Here is a 20,825-nt window from a genome sequence, read left to right as displayed (position 1 = left end):
TGTGAAGCAGACTTTATTGGTCATGTTAGCAGATTGTTTTGCTCGCATGAGGAAGACAAAGAAAAAAAGAAAGCAACTGCTTTTTAAAAGTCACTTTACCTCCAGCGTGTTAGAAGCTTTAAGGGGGTGTCTTAAAGTAAAAGTGCTATTCAGTCGGTTTTGTTCATTCCTTGTGCTTCCTTTAAGTCCTTCTTTTCTCAGCGCTGGCAAAACAGTCCCGTTTCTCCCATACTGCTTCTAAACATTACATTTATATTCTTTGTTTCCTTGTTCTGCCTCTTCATCGAGGACTATTACTGCTACCAAAGTGGAAAATTCCACCCGTCTCTTGTGACGCTTGACATTTTGGTAAAAATCTGAACTACAATGTAAAACAAACTTTGTGGTTTTCAACAAAGGCTTTCTGCATGACGTGAATGATGGATCTCATAAAAGTCCATGGGATTGAGCAGACTGATTCACTTAAAAAAAGAGAAAAGAATAATTTTTCTTTGCTTTGCAGACGGCCTTGTTTCATACAACGTTCCAGTGGGAGAACAGATGAATTTGCCCGCTTATCCTGTTTATCTCAATGACTCTGTGTATGATGGAGCGATCATCTACAGGTGTGTGACTGTTTAATGTATTGTTGTTTTTTTTTTGTCATTTTCCTCCATCACACACCGCCCTCTCACTTTACATCCACCCTCTTACAATCCTTCCCATTTGCCATGTTGTTGTCCAGTTTCTATGGTGACAGCAGAGACAGACAGTGGTGAGTGGGCCATGGTGGTTTACTGTTAGGCAATACCTCATGGGAATAATTGAGTCAAGCCCGCTCACACAGTTACAAAACCAGATTGAACCAATCTGAGTATTTTGTTGACATTCATGTTTGGGTTATGGTAGGGTGAATAATCTCCTCCATGACACAAAGCTTCTTTTCTCTGTCAAGGAAAAAGGGCAGAGGGAAAAGAAAATGGACCATATTACAATATCAAAGCCAAAAGTCAAAGATAGAAAATGATTTATGCAATGCTGCCACCTAGTGCTGGATCAACATATGAAAAGTGTTCCTACTAGGGCTAGTTAACCTTTCCAAATTTTTTATTTTTTTTGCCCTTCAGATTTATATTGTGATATGATTTGTATTATCCAGTGCATAATAGTTCTCTCTTCAAAACAATGCTTGTAGCTTTTTGGCATTTGAAACATGATATTTTACTCTCAAGATTCATTGTTGTATTGTTTTTTATTTATTTAATTTAAATATAGTGACGTCCTTAGTTACAACCCAAACACAAATACCTTTGGATCAAGTGGAATTTCTTCTGAGTTAATCACACCACATGTCACACTGACCTCTTCCCCAAATGTTTTAATCTCTCGGCTAAATGCAGTCAAAAGACGTTTCTTCAACTTCTGTTTTAGTAACCAGTTGTAGTAACAGTTATTCTTCAGTATGAGGCTCCATAGAATTTAAGATCGGAGCATTAAGCATGCTCTACCTCTCTGTTTCTCAGTATGACAGAGGGCTTGGGCCAGCTGACTGATGGAGTGTGTGGCCTGGACGATTTTACAGTAAGTCATGAACGCAATGGATGGCCAGGATATGACTACGTGGGCTGGAACAATGAGAGCTTCCCGAGTGGATTTGTAGAAATAATGTTTGAGTTTGACCGCATACGAAACTTTACCACGATGAAGGTGAGGTTCATGATCAGAAAAGCTGAAATTCTCCATGACCGTTCAGCTCCACGCATCTCACCGGGTGGCTTTTTCCCCGCTCAGGTCCACTGCAACAACATGTTCTCGAGACACGTCAAAGCCTTCCGTCAGGTGGTTTGTTACTTCCGCTCTGACTCCGACTGGGAGGCCACGCCGCTCTCCTTCAGCCCAGCGGCGGATGAGAAGAATCCGACTGCCCGCTTCGTCATCGTCAACCTGGCTAATCACATGGCCAGTGCCATCAAGTGCCAGTTCTATTTTGCTGATGCCTGGATGCTGTTCAGCGAGATCACCTTCCAGTCAGGTACACATTTGAGAGCTGTGTGATGCTCTCTGCTAGTCTGTTATGTATTTAGAATAGGTTTGTAAAATGGATCATGCTCATTTCAAGCACTGTGTTTTTATTGATTAAAGTACTTTCAGATGGTTAAAAAAAATACTTATCCCATACTGGGATTTTATAGTGGGCTTTGTGCAGCCCTTTCTTCAATCCACTGTCTGAAACAAGAAGCTTTCACTCCTGCCTCATATAAGCCTGCCTTCTTCTGATTGGCTGCCCCTCGTTTGACTTCTGCAAATAGCACCAGGTGCTTGAGGGCACCACTTCCTCTCTTTGCAAGTCTGGAATTACTGAAAAAATACTAAATACTACTATTTTCTCACTATGCTTTAATAAAAAGTTGACAAGCTCAGCTAATTTCTGATCAACTCTGTGCCATCTGCCCTTTCAGACACAGCCATGTACAACACAACGCTGGCTCCACCCGAGCAAACACCTAACACACCACCAGGTTAGTGCAATACTCACCTCACTTACACTAATAATACACCTATCAGTTACAAAATCTGTGGCAACACCCAACGACATTGGTCTGAGCATTTGGCAGTGATAATGAATGCACCAACACAGCATGCAAACTATCAAGGGTTTAACTTACTGATATCTTTTTGCTGTTTTCTTATTCCAATCAATGAAAAGCAATTGAGATTTAATATTATTTGTTTACTTCCATGTTTCATTTGCATTTTACAAACTGATTTAAGCAGGTTTTAGATATGCAGTGCCGTAAATGGACATTTTCAACAAATTAATGGTAACTAACCCTCAAAAGCAGGTCCGTCCAGCTGTCATAGGGTGAAAGGCCTGGGCTGGTCTGCAAGAGCACACTCCCTCCAAAATCTTCAACTCTTGCCTCTCTCTCTGTTTCACTGCAGAAGATGACCCCACACACAAAGTAGATGACAGCAACACCCGCATTCTGATTGGCTGCTTAGTGGCCATTATCTTTATCCTTGTAGCCATTATTGTGATTATGCTGTGGAGGCAGGTGTGGCAGAAGATGCTGGAGAAGGTGAGCACACAGTTTGTGCATTTCAGCTGAAGCTTTCTTCTGAGAAGCGGTCAGTTCTGTTTCTTCACCTCTATATCTTTTATTTCAGGCCTCTCGTCAGATGCTGGATGACGAACTAACTACTAGTTTGTCAATACAGAGTGAAACACTGGGCTACCACACCCACAACCAGTCGAATACAACCAATGCACAGGAGTCTAATTCCACCTATGAGCACATCTTTCCTCTCGGTCCAGACTACCAGGAACCTTCGCGCCTCATAAGTAAGCTGCCGGAGTTTTCACAGAGAACAGAAGAGCCCAGTAAGCAGGCAAACACGGGTACTTACAAATTCAAATGTATTTTTATTCATTTGCACTGATTTATAGTTACCATGTTGCATTTCAGGTTCGACCAGCACTTCTGCTTCTAAATCCACTGCCTCTTTTGCAGTCCAAGATGGCGTCCCTCACTACGCAGAGGCAGATGTTGTAAACCTACAAGGTGTAACTGGAAGCAACACCTATGCCATCCCTGCAGTAACTATGGACCTGTTGTCAGGGAAGGATGTTGCTGTGGAGGAGTTCCCACGAAAACTGCTCACATTTAAAGAGAAGCTTGGAGAAGGCCAGTTTGGAGAGGTGCAGGTTACAGCTTTGGTTACAGCTTTGCATAAGATAAAACACAAGTCACATTTTGAATCTCACTCTCCCCGCTCCCTCTTTCTCTTCTAGGTGCACCTGTGTGAGGCAGAAGGAATGCAGGAGTTTATGAATAAAGAGTTTTTGTTTGACATCACAGAAGATGAGCCCGTCTTGGTGGCTGTGAAGATGCTCCGTTCAGATGCCAATAAAAATGCCAGGTGTGCCGGTGCTTCTTGTACCCTTTAAATGAAATGAAATTGCAAGCGTACATGTGACGTTTTTATTTTTCTCACCTTTAACTTGCAAATTGTTTTCCATTGGAAGGAATGACTTCCTTAAAGAAATAAAGATCATGTCACGTTTGAAGGACCCCAACATCATTCGCCTCCTAGCTGTGTGCATCCACAGCGACCCTTTCTGCATGATCACAGAGTACATGGAGAACGGAGATCTCAACCAGTTCTTGTCCCGCCACGAACCAGAGGGACATCTTGCTCTGCTTAGCAATGCACCTACTGTGAGGTAGGAAGGGGGCTAATATATGCAAAGACATGTAAACATGATTTTCAAGCAAATTATATGAATATTTATTCCCTCTCCTCCCCAGCTTCAGTAATCTCTGCTACATGGCCACTCAGATAGCCTCGGGGATGAAGTACCTATCCTCACTTAACTTTGTTCATCGAGACTTGGCCACACGAAACTGTCTGGTGGGCAAAAAGTACACAATAAAGATAGCTGACTTTGGCATGAGCAGAAATCTGTACAGTGGGGACTACTATCGCATCCAGGGCCGGGCAGTGCTGCCTATACGCTGGATGTCATGGGAAAGCATCCTGCTGGTGAGGACTTCCTGCAAAAACATCACTTTATTCAACCGTTACTGATAAATTGTAAATTGATATCTAATTAAACTTTAGTAAATACTTAATTTAGTATAAAAGAAAACAATTATATGATAATTCATATACCATAGATTGTCAGTCTATGTATATAAAATGTTTTATAGGGATGATATACTGTATTATTTTTTCTACTGACACTGAAACAAAAAACATTTTAGTATTTGTTGATACATGTTATTGTGATTGTTGCTCATCAGTGTTGCCAATTTCAGCTGAAACAACAATCATGTGATTTACGTCACCAACACCTCATCTGTCTACTTATCTGTCTAATGCGCTATTTATTTGTCTACTTGTAAAACAGATAGCAGATAGCTTTCAAGTCAATTACTGATTAGTAAACATTATCAGTTTAAATGCTGTTATTTGTTCAGTGATTATTAAAAAGTAGAAAAAAAAACATGTTTGCAATCTTCTGCTTTGCAGGGGAAGTTCACCACAGCCAGCGATGTTTGGGCCTTCGGGGTGACCCTGTGGGAGATACTAAACTTCTGCAAGGAACAGCCCTACTCTCAGCTCACTGATGAGCAGGTGATAGAAAACACGGGAGAGTTTTTCAGGGACCAGAAACGACAGGTGAGGGCTGCCAGAAGCATTTTGTCATTGTTTCTTTTTAAATAAGAAAAATGTAGTTATTATCACCATTTTTGAACAAAACAAAAAAATAAGAAATTAAACAAACTGTTTTACAACAAAGAATTCAATTAAAATGGGAAAAACACAAATTAATGAATGAAAAGGTGTTAGCTGAAGCTTTATCCTATTCTAAAAGAAAATAAATTTCTCACTGGATTTCACCAAACAAACACCAAGTACTACATACCCATACCTTCACACAGTAGGTCATTTATGGAGATATTAGGGAATGATGATGTAAATGTACTAGTTTTGATATGAGATATATTTAGTTTGGTTTCAGATATTTATTTCCATATTGTTTTAATGAGCCTTCTAACAAAATGTTGTGCTCTCTTATTCACAAAAGGTAGCTACAGCAAATAGATCCATATATTTGATTTAGCATATTTTTACACCAGATGCCTCCTGACACAATCCTTCTATGGTTTTGTGTCTCCTCATGAGCTAATGGAGCCACTAATTTATAGTCTAAAAATCACAGCTGAAAATCTAGTTTGATACAATTCTTTCTAATTTCATAAATTTGACTTCATTTTTTATTTGCCAGTGTCAATCAACACCTCCACAGTGTATTTCTTGTTAGCCATAAACTTCTATTAGTTCCATTATTACAGCCATTGAGGTGAATGTGTTTGCTCTGAACCCAACCCCCTGAGCCACGGTCGCCCCCACCGTGGCTCAGGGGGTTGGGAAGCGTATCTGTAACCGGAAGGTCACCGGTTCGATCCCCGGGCTCTCTGTCCTGGTCGTTGTGTCCTTGGGCAAGACACTTTACCCTCCCGCCTACTGGTGTTGGCCAGAGGGGCCAATGGCGCGATATGGCAGCCTCGCGTCTGCCCCAGGGCAGCTGTGGCTACAACTGTAGCTTGCCTCCACCAGTGTGTGAATGTGAGAGTGAATGAATAATGGCATTGTAAAGCGCTTTGGGTGCCTTGAAAAGCACTATATAAATCCAATCCATTATTATTATAAACTGTAAGTTATTTAATAAATTGTATTTTTCAATTAAAGGAAACAGCTAAACAGTCTAAAGTGCTAAAACAGTAAACTCTTTTGATCCCCTGAGTTAATATCTCATCCATATTGTGCAGATCTACCTGCCTCAACCTGTGTTGTGCCCGGACTCGCTCTACAAGATTATGCTGAGCTGCTGGAGGAGGAACGCAAAAGAACGGCCCTCCTTCCTGGAGATACACAGGGCTATCTTGGAAATACAATCTTAAGCCAGTGCAGTGTTAAAGACAGTGATTCCCAGTCTGCTCATCTCTGGAAGTAAATGAAAATATGGCAATAACAGCAGACATTATCCAGGTTTAAGCTTGTCTCTGTAGAGTAACAGGGTTGGGGGCACTATGTACTACCCAAAAGAGTGAGTGTGTGTCAGTTATTAGCAAAAACAAGTTGGCTAAGATGTTTTATAGACAAATATTCCTCAAAAAACCAGTGCTGTTTTATACTACGCTATTCTTCAAACACGCTTAAGAACATGACCTAAGGCTCTGACTCATGTCGATGAAGCCTAATTTAATGTAGCAAGTGACATTTGGCACTTTTGAAAATATATTTTAATTGCATTTGTTAATGTTGGTTTAAATTTCCTATGTTACAGCAATTTTCATATTGACAACAAAACTAATGCAACTGAACTCTCTAGTGTTTTCTCTTGGAAGACTGCTTGAATGTAGAGGAGGAAAGTCCAGAAAAACCATCACTGTTACAGTTCATCTTATCTCAAGTATCTAATCACCACACATTTAGATTGATGAGAATAACAAGGAAATACCATCTTTTACATCTCCTTGACGTGGTTTCAACATTAAATGTATATGACTCTGTATTTTCAACAGATAAGTCTAAATCTCAAATATCAATATTTTGTATTAGTATTTATATGTTAATATGTGTTTGTTCCGTTGGTTTTGTTTGTGCATTAATATGCTCTTTATTTGGAGTATTGTATTTGATGCAATGCAATAATTCTCTAGGTTACATTTTGGATTTCTACTATCTTTTATCCTGCTGCAAACTGTTGAGTTGATCATACACTAAGCTCTATACCATTGTGATTGATAATCGATGAGATATTGGAAGATGCTTATCAGCAATCCAGGCCGCGTTGGTTCAACAGTATGTGTTTACAGTCAGTGTCATTGGAAAGATGTTACTGAGAGTGCTGTGGATGTTGAACAAATGACAGAGAAAATAAGTCTTTTTTTGAAAGCAGATTAAATGTAGGTATTCATCCTAAATGGTGTGTTAGACAAGAACCATAAGATGCCTATGAGTGAACGCTTTCACTGTAGTTTATATAAGCAAATGAAAAATAAATATCTGATGAGTCATCTACAGGTTTAGCTTTCTGCAGTTGGCTTTTTCTTCTGTATTATTTCCTCTTCGATTTGTTTCCATGTGGCGTAAGTCTGTGCTGCTTTTTTCTTAACAACAACAACTTTCTCTCTTTGTTTGAAGGTCACCCTGCACACCAGAGTTTCAGATAGTTTAACTGTGTTTACAGGCTTTGCTTTTGCAGGTCTTTGTCCCTCTTTGTAAATCAGGAGAAAGCTCAGATCATTGCCCTTTCAACTTATCCCTATCTGGGCAAAGACATTCTACAAATTAAATCTGATATTTGGTTTAAAGACACATTTGTGAAGCTTGCAGATGTTCTCACAAGACAAAGAAAGCATTTCATGGCATTCTCCATCAGCTCAGTGCAGGCAGATGTTTAGCCCTATGAAGTCCTAATATGTTGAGATTCATTTCATCTTTGTACTCAAATGTTTAAGTGAGAATATTTTATATATTTCTGTAAGCAAAAGTTGTTCATTAAATAAAAATTAAACTGGAAATTGAATCTGTTTGAGAGCTTTTGTCTTATTCATGAACAGAGCTGAATATTTTATGCCTTGTCTGAGTGGGCTGTCCCTAAAGATGATCAGCTGACAACCATGTGGATCTTATTGGCGGAGTGCTGCTACAGCATCCAATCAGAACTCAGAGGTGGGGCGAAAACTGTTACTTCACAGATCAGGAAATCATTCTTAGGACTTTGCACGGATCAATTGACTTAAGAGAACATTTGGCAGCAAATGTAGTTTTCTATATTGGCAGTTTGAAGTTAACAGGATGATTAAGGTGATTTTGGTAACAGGAGCCAATGGGTAATCACTGTTTTTGTTTTTTAAATGATAACCTTCAAATCAGGAAACTTTATATGTTCAGTGAACTTACTACTAGTTATATTACAAAAATGTTTGACTAAATGTCATTTTTGCAGTGAGTTTAATCCACAGTATTAAACAGTAATACTGTGGTAAAGTATTGTTGTAAGTAGTAGTAGTAAATACTAGTAGTAATAGTAATATGGATTTCCCTGCAGTGGCATTGGCCTGGCACTGTGTGAGCGTCTCCTTTCAGTGGACACAGAGGGTCTCCAGCTTTGTCTGGCCTGCAGGAACATGCGCAGGGCTGAAGCTGCTCGCTCAGCTCTCCTCACCTCTCACCCCAAAGCCCAGGTGGCCCTGCTGCAGGTGGACACCAGCAGCATCTCCTCTGTCATTAGTGCTGCACAGGAGATCAAAAAGAGGTGGGAAGATGAACTCAGAAACACAGAAATCAAATCTGTACTTGATAAATCATCACTGATCACCAGTTATGCTGATAGTTCTTTATGTGCTATAGACAACCATTGTTTGTTATCTGCAGGTACGACCGGCTGGACTACCTTTACCTGAATGCAGGAATCATGCCAAATCCACAGTTTGATGTAAATGCCTTTTTCAAAGGCCTCTTTTCCAGGTAAACTAGTAACTCTAGATGTGCCTGAATCCTCAATTTTATCTACAGTGCATCACAGTTTCTTTATATTTCATCATCTTCAACTGTGTCCCATGCTGCATTTCTTTTGCCTCAAATTTCTATAAACCTGTATTGCAGAAATGTCATCACAATGTTTGCCACCGGTGAGGGCATTCTGACACAGCAGGATGGTGTTACCCCAGATGGCCTCCAGGAAGTTTTTATGACAAATCTCTTTGGTCACTTTCTTTTTGTGAGTCACTTTTGTAATTTGGTGTCTGAATAATCTTCATATTTTAGACAGATCTGCCCATAAAATATTGTACTGTGCTTTGTCATAGTTTTCTGAAGGAAGACTAATTGCTGGTCGGTTGTCCTTGATGAAACAAATATAGGTGATACTGGATCTGTCTGTCACTTAGCAACTATGCTCATTAAAAATTAACAGCACGTACTGCTCTAGCCATAAGGTCACAGCAGGTAATATTCTGCTCACTTTGCATTTTCGGCTAAATTGGGGCTGCCATCAAAGTAACCTTTTCAAAGTTCTTGTTTAAACTTTCAGCAATTATAAAACAGTCTTCAGTGCGCTTAAGAAAACTGTTCACTCTTACTTTTAGACATTTTGGTGGAATCTTCTTAAAATGCTCACTCAGTTTCTTTAAAATCTACAAAGATTAGCCACAACATTAAAACCACTGCCAGGCAAAGAGAATAAGGCTGATTCGGCGCTGGCATTTATGTGGAGATTAGTTTGGCACATTCCTCCCATAGAAATGTTTTTGTAGACCAAACAGAGACAGTAATGACACCCAAAACAGAACTGGCCTTCCACCGTAGGACTGTGCACATTGTCAAACCCCCAAAACTGCTTTCGAATGCTTAAAAGAACAGAGTCCAAGGCCTTCAAGATCAATAACTAGAACAAGCCCAGTCAACCCTACAGCCCACTGGACCCTAGGTTCCACTGCCCATACTATTTTGTTAAAGTTATTTTGGTTACTTATATAATATCAGCTGGTTTTAGTGTTATGTCAGATTGCTGCATAAGCATCCAGTTTAATAGACAGATGTGTTTAAGTACATGCAGTAATCTCATCTATTCTCACACAGTTCACCCAGTTACCTCGAGTTTAGCTTCTTTTTTGGACAAACTGCAGTGGAAACAAGTTTTAATTTTATCTTTCTGTAATTTTGTGTTCTGCTTTTAATGATAAAGGTCAGGGAGCTGGAGCCAATGCTGTGCCGTGCAGGCCGGACCTCCCAGCTGGTCTGGACCTCCTCTAGTAATGCTCATCGTTCGGCCTTTAGTCTCGAAGACATTCAACATAAAAAAGGCACTCAGCCTTACAGCTCTTCCAAATATGCCTCTGACCTGCTCAGCCTCGCACTCAACACACACTACAATAAACAGGTCAGCTCATGCACCTCACATGCCATGACTGACTCACACCAGAAATTGCATTTCTTTTTTTAAGCTCCTAATATTTTGATGAAAGTGACCCTGGTGCTCGTTATTTTTTTAGGGTTTGTACTCATCTGTGATTTGTCCTGGTTTTGTGATGACCAATCTGACCTACAACATCCTGCCCTCCTTCCCAGCATTCCTCTGGACACTGTTTACGCCTATCTTCTGGCTTGTGAGTGACACAGTTGTTACAAATGCATAGTTGGGTGTTTGGCTCTATCTGAGATGTGTATTTCTTTCAAACTCACAGATAAGAATGTTCACAAACACTTTCACATTGACACCTTATAATGGAGCTGAAGCTCTGGTAAGTAAAACAGAAATTCACACTTCCAACACACAGTTCAGGTGAAATTCATGTTCTCAATTCTGTTCTTATTTTCAGTTTTGGTTATTTAAACAAAAGCCTGAATCGCTGGACCCATATGCAAAGTATCACAGCTTAACATCTGGGCTAGGGAACAACTACACACAGCCCCGTAAGGTACGGCGGGTAAAAATTTACATTAAAAGCTAATGTTGAGTCAAAACAGTCTGTAATGTAGTTCCACATATGTCTTCTGTGTCTCTTCACAGATGGACATTGACTTGGAGACATCGGAGTCTTTGTATGAGAAATTACTGCAGCTAGAAAGAGAAGTAAGGAAGAAACTGAAGGACGAACAAAAGGAAAGCCCACCGTGATCCCCCAAATCCTGCAGGATCATCTTGATGCATATCACCCAGTTCTGGATGGAAAACATTTTATTCCCGTCTCACAGGTCTCCTAGGAGGATTATGTGCTCTGGCTGTCAGAAAAATAACACACCTCTACCTGTCACAGCAACCTGCAAGGCTGAATTTTAAGTGGGAACTGATGAGTGTGGTGCATGTTGTGACAGCACACATTTTCATCTAACAATACAAATAAGCACTGCCTGTTCCGCTAATTCTTATTCAGAGACTTAACAAATTATCAGAACCTACTAACACAGCTACTAACACAGTTTTGGAGTCTAAATACACAGAAATAAATGTGATCACCACTATGCATTTTCTCCACTTTCTCCAATCTGGTTGTTAATCCCATGGTCCTCACGGCAAAACGCAGTGCAGTCTGACAGCAGACTATCTGTGTCTTCCCAAAAGTTGATATAGGTACTTCGTGTGAGCCTCTCGGCGGTGTACGGAGGTGCCGGCAGGTGCGCACAAGCGCTCTCGAAATACCTCTCCGGAGGATCTGGGGCAGAAACCCAGCAGCCATCTCCGTGTTCCATTGTTTGGTCTCCAGTCTCGCACTCCTCCTCTGCTCCGCTCAGTTTCGGATTGCAAAAAGCCCAAACCATCCCGCAGAAATAGATGAAAAACGTGCCCATGACCATAATCATGAGCGCGTAGGACTCTATCATAGCTTTGGTGACTGCGGACGTCATTTTGCGCATATGCAGGAGTTACTGAACGGACTACCGAAAGTCTGGTCGCGAGGGGGAAGTCAGCAAAAGTGGCATCACCGTTCGAGCTGGACCACTCAGAAACGCGAGACAGATATAGGAAGAAAAAAAATTCCCCGGACGATTTAAAGTCGACCATTATGGGAGTTTTTAAGATTCTCAAAATTTCGATATAAACAGTTACTGTTTTTTTCCCCCTTAAGACTACCGAGGAGAACCAGCAACAAAACATCAAGCTTCTGTTTAATGTGTGGTCTTGCTTTTTGTTCGGTTGTCTTTTCAACCAATCACAGTATTACATATGCCTATTTAATATTTGCTTATTGGCTACAGGGTATATATATATATATATATAATCATAAATGAAGTACAACCAAGTTTCCAACTAGCACGTGGCACTGCAAAATATAAATGCACATAAAAGTGCAGGAATTAAGAGATAATTTATAACGTGTTTGTTTAATGAAAATATTACAGACAAGACAACATATTAAATGTTGGAACTGGAGATTATTTTTAAGGTATAGGTTGTTATTTTTCAATTTAATCCCAGCAACACGTTAAATAAGACTGGTGCATGTGTTTAGTCTTACATCATACTAAAACTCTAAATGTTTTCATTTTCTTGCATGATGCTCAACTACTCACTGTCTCCTTATTAATGTGCCCATTTCTCAATTCCCAAGTAAACAAATACAATATATCAGAACCAGAAACATGGTGGTGAAAATAACTCATTCTGTGCTGTGGAACAGCTGCTGATTAAAAGAAAATGTCACAAAAATGTTGCAGATCATCAAATGCATTTTAATATTAGACAAAGATAATCTCAGTGAATACAAAATGCTGTTTTTAAATGATGATTTCATTAATTAAGGGTTATCCAAACATTCCTGCGCCCATGTGAAAAATTAATTAGTCTCCTTGTTAAATCATGAACTAACTTTCTTTAACCACATTTTTTGTAAAGCTGAGTTAATTTTCACCAACCACACCCTAGCCGGATTAATACCAGGCCTGTTGAATCACTTAAACAGAACCTGTCTGACAAAGCGAAGTAGGCTAAAAGATTTCAAAAAAACAGCACAACATACCACAAATTAAAGAAACTCAGGAACAGCTGAGAAATAAAATCACTGACATCTATCAGTCTTGAAAGTCTTGCAAAACCATCTCTATGTCTTTGAGATTCCAACAAACCACAAAGGGACCCATTTTCCATAAATGGATACAACTTGCAACAGTGATTACTTTTAAAACTAAGCTTTTCCTTCTGAATGTCAAAAACATTTCAGTGATCTCCAAGACTTTTGGTAAAATAATCTGTGGACTGATCAGAGAAAAAAATGTCATTTTGGAAGGTTTGTGTCCTGTCACATCAGGTGTAAAACAAACACAGCATTTCATAGAAAGAACATCATAATAAGAGTCAAATATGGTGGTGGTAGTGTGATGGTCTGGAGCAACTTTCCTGCTTCTGGACCTGGATCACTTGTCCTAACTGATGGAATCATAAATGCTGCTCTCTACCAGACAGTCTTAAGGGAGAATGTCTGACCATCAGTTTATGTTCTGAAGCTCAAGAACATTTGGGTTATGCAGCAGAACAATCTGAAAACCATTAGCAAATATACTACTTGAATAGCTCAACTAAACAAGAACAAAATGAAGGTTTTGTCAAAATCTGGACTTAAATCTGATTGCATTTTGTTTTGCCATGACCTTAAAGAACATACACATAAGGTCAGGTCATTTATGCCTGAAAACCCTCCGATGTGACTGAATTGAAACAATTCTGCAAAGAGGGTTGGGCCACATGTCCTCCACAGCGTTCTGAAACACTTATTGCCAGTTATCACAAGCGCTTGATTTTGGTTCTTGCTGCAAAGGGTGGCACAACCAGTTATTAGGTCCAGGGGGTAATTACCTTTTCACACAGGACCAGGTTTATTTGCATAGCTTTCTTAGACTAATACAATAAAACATCATTTTAAACTGATTTTTCTATTCACTTGTGTTATGTTTGTGTAAAAATTTTTTTTGATGATCTGAAACATGCAAGTGTGACAGATACGCAAAAAAACAAGTGATCAGGAAGCAGAAAAATACATTTTAAATGTAGCCTGTGTTACAGTCTTAAACCACCACAATGCATTTTTGTATAGCACTGTTTGCAGGTTTCCTCACCTACATCAGGCAGTGCTGATAAAGCTATCTCTAAATACAAATGTGAAGTGCTGTTTATACTTGCAGTAGGCTACTTGCCAGCTTTAAATGGGGGCTAGGCCCCGATGTCCTGCGAATGCTTGTTCTGAGCTGTACTAACATACCTACACTCTGTATATTAACTCTACCGTAAACTTAAACTTTAACAATTAAAGTTAAATCTTTGACCACTTCCTTTTGTTTTCCAACAAAACTATAGTGCCTCTATTAGGAGGAGCACCTGCTGTTTCCCTTCGAGATATGTGAGGCAATATATAATAAGCCTGACCAAATATTTGGGCCCTCATTAGTGTGGAAACCAGTCTGCAGTGCTTTTCAAGACAGTTTCGAGGACTGGGGACATGAAAAAGTCAAAACAAGAGCACGCAGTGTAAATGAGGGCACTCATGCTTTATTTTACAGACTACACCGGATAGCAACACTAGTCCCTCTTGCATTGTGGGTAAACGAGTTTCTTCAATTGCCTATCAGTAACTCAGTCTACTGCTTTGATCGTCCAAAGAAACTACACACCCCACCCGCGCCAACCCAGAGGTCCCGGATGTCTATCGCGCCGGAAGAGAAGACGGTCCTTTCCCAGCCATCTTGTGGCTTCACCTAGCGAAGTGCTCGCACCAAGCCTCGTAGAATCGGAGGAAAATCCTGCTGAAGGGGCGCCATCATGCCCGGACAAATGCAAGAAGGTTTTGGCTGTGCCATAACCAATCGGTTCGACCAGTTATTTGACGACGAGTCGGATCCGTTTGAGCTGCTGAAGCAAGCCGAAGTAAAGAAGAAGAAGGAGGCTTCTGCCCCTGGTGCCGCCAAGACTGCAGCCCAGGCTGCCAAGCAGCCTAAAAAGGAGTCTCAGAAAGAGAGAAAGACCCCCTTGGCCGATAAGAAGGAGGAGACCCAGGCCGTCCCGCTCAAGAAAGATGGTAAAATATAATTTTCACGTTTCATGTCTCGCACAGTTAAAGCAGATGCTTAACATTGAGCTAACAGGCTAAGCTGCTTGATTACTAGCTAGCAATGGTTCACAAGCCACCCTCCCCGTGATATGCGGTCCACATGGCTGTTGTGTGCCCCTGCTGGCTGTCATTTACCCGAACAATGACATTTAAACAAACGTGTTCTGCAGTGGGATCCGTTGGGCTTAAAAAATTTGCTGTCCGACGTGTTTTGGCTTGCCCTCCCCCCTCCAGTGGGCCTTGTTGAGCGGGTAGAACCTGAAAGCCTGACTGGCCGGGGGTGTATCTCCGGGTTTATACGTTTATACTTGCCACGATGGGCTTCCAGAGACCCCCACTTGTGGCTGAGCTGACCCAGAAAGCAGTTTTTAGGAAGCAGTTAATTATTTTAAAAATAAAAGAAGAAAAATATCTTTCTATATATTAATGTCAGGCGCTTTAAGGAGAAGGAAGTTTAGCACGTGCAATGATTGAAGTAACGTAATACGAGTACATGTGTACGCTCGTGGCGGATCGGCAGGTGGATTGGACCTCGGAGCCTGCACTGCTCTCGCGCGGATGAACCTCGTGGTTGTAGTGTGGGGCGTGTTAAAGCACAGGCTCTTAAACCGCCACTTCCCATTGGCGCATAATGCAGCCGCGATGCACGCGGTCGACGTACATTCACAGCGCTTGTATCTCCGGTTTCCATTTCCCCCAGATATTTAATTGTCATATATAACATCATGTATAGTTAACAAGTCATTCAATATATTTTTGTTTTACAACTTGTTTGTCTTAAATTTTCCAGCATCAGGATTTGACCTAGTTCCAGGAGGTTAGTTTGCCATTATCTTCACTTCAGGCTGCCAAGTAGGCTCATATCTGTTTGCAAGAGAGAAGATGAGACAGGTGCGCTGACTATGGTGCAACCAGCTGCTCCTGTGTAGTGGTGGATGTCTATTTTGGTAGCTGGTGAGTTAAGCAATGGGTGGGTGGTGTTGTGTCACACTGGGTCAGTGGCAGTTAGATGTGCCATACAGGGTTAAACACTGTGTAGGTGTTAATTCACATGGCTGGCCTGTGAAAGGAAGGAGTAACGAGTGATTAAGTTATCAGATGGCTTTCCAGGTTAGAAAACAAAAGTAGGTCAACTTCCTTTGCATGTTAATTGGAATTATTTGCTCCACTTAAACACAACAAACACATCTTCTTTGTCTTTTATCACACTCAGCATTTGGTCCCAATCTGTCACTTTCACTGCTAATGGTCATCTGATCCTCCTGTTGTGGTCAATCCTAGGTGCTGGAATGAGGAGGATGGGCCGGAAGCCGGAGGGTGAGGGGTCCAGACCCCAGGGCGGCCAGGGAGAAGGACGCCCCGCAACAGACAGACGGCCAGCGGACAGGCGGCCACCTCGCCGCTTCGAGAGGCCTGCTGGCGACTCTGGCGAGAAGCCTGAGGGTGGTGAATTTTCAGTGGAGAAGTGAGTTTATTTTCTGAGCAGACTAATTTCCAACAGGGTGTCTTCTGCTTTCACAAAATAGTTGTCATTATTGGGTGGGACTACAACTGTTTAGGCGTTTCTTACAATGATAAGAGACTGTAGTGTTGCCCAAACTGCGGCAGGCACATATATCTTATTGTCACAAAAATCTGTGTAGGAAACTGAAAAAAATAAAGTCATCTGCAAATCAACTTTTAAGTAGCTACTATCAGGATTTTTATAAACCTTTTAAAAAAATCAGTTGTATGTGCAGTCCCACTCAGTTGTATGGAGTCTTACAGGGAGCTTTAGGTCATTGCTCAGCTGATTGATTCACTTTCATATTCTCAGTTTTTGTTTACAGCAGGCAGCAGGAAAAGAAAAACAACAAAAAAAACCAAGCAAACAGAAAGCTTAGCACCAAGCAGTAGACACAGTTAGCTGTTCAGGACTCTCTCAGGAGTTTGTAGAAACCAAAACCGGAGATAAGAGTGTTATGTTGTAATGGTGAAAACTTGTTTTTACTGCCCCCAACTGGACAATAAAAATGTTTTCCCCATTGGCTAAGGACCTTGGCCAGACTGTGATTGTAACAGTTGTTCTGCATTCATTTCTTTAGGCCCGTCAGCGACAGGCCAATGAGGGGACGTGGTGGCGGTAGGGGAGGCCGCGGAGGCAGGGGTCGCGGCATGGGTCGCAGCGATGGCTTTGATTCCCGAGGAAAACGTGAATTTGATCGGCACAGCGGCAGTGACAAATCGTAAGTAATATTTTTTTTTTCCTCTCACAGTTCTTATATATCGCTTCATTGAAATACCCTTAATGCATCTGGTCTTAAGACCTTTGTGTGTGTTGTGATGCAGTGATCATGTTATGATCCTGGCTAATCCAGATGTTGTTTCAGTAGTTTGAAAGGAGAAGAGAAGCGTGGTGGAAGTGGATCTCACAACTGGGGCACCGTTAAGGATGAACTGAAGTAAGTTCTTTCTTTAGGAACAGAAGAAACTTCTGTGATAGTTAAATAACACCTTTGCGCTTTGATAGCGAGAACTCTCTCGTCTGCAAGAGATACATTAAATGATCTATTAGTATGCCATTCTTAGGTGACACATGTGCTGTTCTGGGTAAAGCTTACTAAAATTGATGCATGCAGAGCAATCCTCATTTTCATGGCTTCCCTGCCCCCTCCTTGCAGTGAGCTTGACCAATCAAACGTCACTGAAGAAAACCCTGAAGGAGAGGAGCATCCAGCTGCCGACTCTGAGAACAAGTAATTTTTTTCACCTTGCTGTGTTCCTGAATGAGACTTCACTTTCACTGTGGAAAGATTCACAACTTTTGATGTGCATTTTGTAGCCACACACCCACATCCATACTAAATCAGTTACACTGAAAGACAGTGTTATTAATTCTAACGCTTATCTGGGTGTGTTCATGTTGAAGGGAGAATGAGGTTGAAGAAGTGAAGGAAGAAGGCCCCAAGGAGATGACTCTGGATGAATGGAAGGCCATGCAGGACAAGGACCGCGCCAAGGTAGAATTCAACATCCGCAAGCCCAACGAGGGAGCTGATTGGAACAAAGGATTTGTGCTCCACAAGTCCAAGGCAGAAGTGAGTAAAAACAAAAGGTCTGCTCTCGGTTGGAGAAATTATTTATTGCTACGTTTTAACAAGTATCCAGTTTTCAAGAATTTTTCTTCCAATGCAGTATATTGACACTTCCAAAATAGGTGAGACAACAGCTTAGCCAGGAATTAGGGAAGATTATGGAAACTCCCATGTGTTGGAGGTTATGTTAAATATTCATTCTCCGTGAGATGAAACTGACTTTAATAATGTTGCACCGGTGCAAAAGGTTTTCATGGCTGCACTTCAAAGTCAGAACTTCAACATAGAACAGGAAGTAGTTGTACTTATCAGACAATGATGCAAGTTTTATTTTTGCAATATGCCTTAAAAAAAAAAAAGTGAATCGGAGTGTTGTGCAAAATTGTATTAGTCAGTATTCACTTTCCAAGGCAATACTCCATCATAGCATTTTCAGTCAATGTGCAGAACATGTCACTAAAACTGGGTTTGACATTATAGGTGTGAGTCATCAATTTTTAACAGGAATCGACAGGATGTTTTTATATTAACTGTATTATCTTATTAAGAGATTTGAATTTGTTGGTGGAAGCACGTTATTTTGATCAGTGTGTTAATGTTGGCTTGTGTCTTTGTACCTGTCCACTGCAGGATAAGAAGGGTGATCTGATTGAACCTGAGGTTGATGAGCAGAAGGTAAAATTTCTACAGCTGCATGTACTCTGAGTATATATATATGAACTCCAGTCATGCATGCTAGCAGAACATTTATGTTGCAGATATACCAAAACAATAAAACTTAATTTTTAACCCTTGTTTTTGTAATTTAGGGAGATGATGAGCACCATTGCAGGAAGCCAGCCAATGACATTACGTCACAGCTGGAGATCAACTTTGGAGACCTGGGCCGTCCAGGCCGTGGACGTGGTGGACCACGTGGTGGCCGTGGAGGTGGAGGTGGAGGTGGTCGTGGCCGCGGCGAAGCCACCAGGCCAATGCGTGGTGGAAGGTCTGACAAGGTAAGGGGCATTAAGCACAGCTTAGTTGCTGTTATATCAGCAACAACCAGGTTTATGCGCAGGAAGTTGGGATGCACAACACAAAAGGTTTAAATTACCAGTGATTCTGATATTTGCTCTTTTTGGCATTTAGAACGTCCTTTTTTTTTTTTTTTTTTTAGAAGTGGTGCAGCCTTTCATTTAAAGAACAGATTTCCCTCTGCTGTTAAATCATTTTACGACTTTATTTCTGTATTATTGCAGTGGACCATTTCCATTAATCAGTCTCATCTTTTCTAACTTGTACTTGTTGTCCACCTCTTCTAACAGTCATCTACGTCTGTGCCAAACGTGGACGACCCAGAGGCCTTCCCAGCCCTGGCTTAAGCCATGGTTGCTAATCCTCAGGCCTACAGGAGCCTCCTGAGCACCTCCACTACGAGGCTTGCATGTTCCTGGATCCTTCAGCAGAGTGAACCAATGGAGAAGACTGTCATTTACTATGACACTCAATGTGAGGACTGAGTTTTACCCAATAAAAACAAAACGAAGATGGAAAAAAAACAGAAATTAACAAAAAAAACAAAAAAATAAAAGGACTTCTTGCTACTCTGGAGCAACTTATTGGTAGAGGTTTTGTACTTGGAAACAAAGTAGCAGGGATGTTTTCATACAGTATTTTTTTCAGAGGTTATGCATTGTCCATTGATAAATTTTTGTAATTGCTGCTTGAAAATATGCATTTTGAAAGAGTATCTTTAGTGTGGTGTGTGCCATTGCTTTCTCGCTTTAAACTAGGCACTGTGGAGCTCCAACCCAAGCTCATAAGCTCTGACACACCAGGTATTTCAGATGACGTTACAGCTTCAGTCATTGAGATTTATGGATTTTTTTTTTCTTTAGCACTGGGATATTGTTTTATATTTTGTACAGGAGGTCTATTCTTGTATGATCTTCAGCCTGTAAATCGTAACTATTTTCATAGATTCTTTCAGAGACTGTATTTCACATGGTGCAAATAGGATGCACCTTGATCTTTGGTCAAAAGGTGCTACCTATCTTTGAATGCATTGATGAAATGGCGCCTAAATCTGAATTTAAGGTTCTTTTTGTACTGAAGATGTTTTGAAGGAGTAACATTAGGTCATTTTGGAGGAGCACGCTGGTGATGACTCTTAAATTTGCGCTGATCATGAAACTTTGTTCAGGTGAATTTATTAGCAGCTCAAAGATATTTCACATTTTCTCGTTACTTGTTATTTGAAGTGCAATCCTCGGTCTAATGCATCTTCCTCCTTGCCCATTTCATCTTTGATCACTGGCCATGTGCGAGTCAATTAATGCCTTTCTTTTTACTTTAGAGCGATAAGGGGAGGAAGTGTTTTTACACAGTTGAGATTTGACCCTCTCCAACTGTTTACACACTCCACTCTGGTATCCTTTTACAGATGTAAACTCAGCCCAGCTTCAGTTTGTTTCTGCAGTCTGTTCTGTGCTGATATTTTCCTCCACTGTTGACTTGCCCTGTAGCTTCCACAGTGGCACCACTGCATAATTGCTCTGAAAGAAATACAGTTGTCCATTGTGTGGAACAACAGAAGTTCTCTACAAATGTGTGAATTCTAGCCCTGCTATTGGAGACCTCTGTCGGTAAATAAAGGTGGTCGATAAATTTT

The 20,825-nt window shown here is 40.8% G+C and overlaps 3 protein-coding genes across 8 annotated transcripts in view; all 3 read left to right on the top strand.

The window, feature by feature from the left end:
- The window catches only part of ddr2a (discoidin domain receptor tyrosine kinase 2a), a 32,075-nt gene extending 23,998 nt beyond the window's left edge, over positions 1-8,077 (top strand). The window contains exons 6-17 of one of the 3 annotated variants that reach the window (XM_084921739.1): positions 503-605; positions 1,503-1,686; positions 1,771-2,011; positions 2,439-2,498; positions 2,923-3,059; positions 3,148-3,361; positions 3,447-3,679; positions 3,773-3,900; positions 4,007-4,204; positions 4,290-4,524; positions 5,014-5,163; positions 6,318-8,076. In XM_084921739.1, the coding sequence (XP_084777865.1) occupies positions 503-605; positions 1,503-1,686; positions 1,771-2,011; positions 2,439-2,498; positions 2,923-3,059; positions 3,148-3,361; positions 3,447-3,679; positions 3,773-3,900; positions 4,007-4,204; positions 4,290-4,524; positions 5,014-5,163; positions 6,318-6,449 (2,015 nt within the window). In that variant the 3' untranslated portion in view covers positions 6,450-8,076. Of the gene's footprint in view, positions 1-502; positions 606-1,502; positions 1,687-1,770; positions 2,012-2,438; positions 2,499-2,922; positions 3,060-3,147; positions 3,380-3,446; positions 3,680-3,772; positions 3,901-4,006; positions 4,205-4,289; positions 4,525-5,013; positions 5,164-6,317 lie in introns of all 3 variants that reach the window. The other 2 variants (XM_084921741.1, XM_084921742.1) reach the window with 2 other exon arrangements.
- Positions 8,078-8,223: 146 nt separating this feature from the next.
- Positions 8,224-14,302, top strand: hsd17b7 (hydroxysteroid (17-beta) dehydrogenase 7). The gene is made up of 9 exons (XM_084921743.1): positions 8,224-8,387; positions 8,606-8,812; positions 8,932-9,024; positions 9,163-9,277; positions 10,244-10,438; positions 10,551-10,664; positions 10,743-10,799; positions 10,878-10,976; positions 11,069-14,302. Exons 1-9 carry the CDS (start codon positions 8,353-8,355, stop codon positions 11,174-11,176), a joined length of 1,023 nt encoding a protein of 340 aa, XP_084777869.1. The 5' UTR covers positions 8,224-8,352; the 3' UTR covers positions 11,177-14,302.
- A 389-nt stretch (positions 14,303-14,691) lies between these two features.
- On the top strand, positions 14,692-20,825 carry serbp1a (SERPINE1 mRNA binding protein 1a). 4 transcript variants are annotated; one of them, XM_084921181.1, is made up of 9 exons: positions 14,692-15,065; positions 16,380-16,563; positions 17,183-17,323; positions 17,471-17,539; positions 17,759-17,833; positions 18,004-18,175; positions 18,803-18,847; positions 18,982-19,170; positions 19,480-20,825. In XM_084921181.1, exons 1-9 carry the CDS (start codon positions 14,810-14,812, stop codon positions 19,534-19,536), a joined length of 1,188 nt encoding a protein of 395 aa, XP_084777307.1. In that variant the 5' UTR covers positions 14,692-14,809; the 3' UTR covers positions 19,537-20,825. The 4 variants fall into 4 exon arrangements, with proteins under 4 accessions (XP_084777307.1, XP_084777305.1, XP_084777308.1 ...); XM_084921179.1 differs by having other exon boundaries at positions 17,468-17,539; XM_084921182.1 differs by having other exon boundaries at positions 14,693-15,065; positions 18,007-18,175.

The sequence above is a fragment of the Perissodus microlepis genome, chromosome 23 (genome assembly GCF_051167445.1).
Source record: "Perissodus microlepis isolate ML-2025 ecotype Zambia chromosome 23, ASM5116744v1, whole genome shotgun sequence".
Classification (NCBI taxonomy): Eukaryota; Metazoa; Chordata; class Actinopteri; order Cichliformes; family Cichlidae; genus Perissodus; species Perissodus microlepis.
The sequence above is the reverse complement of the archived record's forward strand: the minus strand, read 5'-3'. Positions and strand labels throughout refer to the sequence as shown.

Excerpts from the sequence above, each read along its gene's own strand:
- serbp1a (XM_084921179.1), top strand. The coding sequence starts at position 14,810 with ATGCCCGGACAAATGCAAGAAGGTTTTGGCTGTGCCATAACCAATCGG. Across the intron at positions 15,066-16,379 it reads CGTCCCGCTCAAGAAAGATG|GTGCTGGAATGAGGAGGATG; the intron begins GTAAAATATAAT and ends GGTCAATCCTAG. Across the intron at positions 16,564-17,182 it reads GGTGAATTTTCAGTGGAGAA|GCCCGTCAGCGACAGGCCAA; the intron begins GTGAGTTTATTT and ends TCATTTCTTTAG.
- hsd17b7 (XM_084921743.1), top strand. The coding sequence starts at position 8,353 with ATGATTAAGGTGATTTTGGTAACAGGAGCCAATGG. Across the intron at positions 9,278-10,243 it reads TCTTTGGTCACTTTCTTTTT|GTCAGGGAGCTGGAGCCAAT; the intron begins GTGAGTCACTTT and ends TTAATGATAAAG. Across the intron at positions 10,977-11,068 it reads ACTACACACAGCCCCGTAAG|ATGGACATTGACTTGGAGAC; the intron begins GTACGGCGGGTA and ends GTCTCTTCACAG.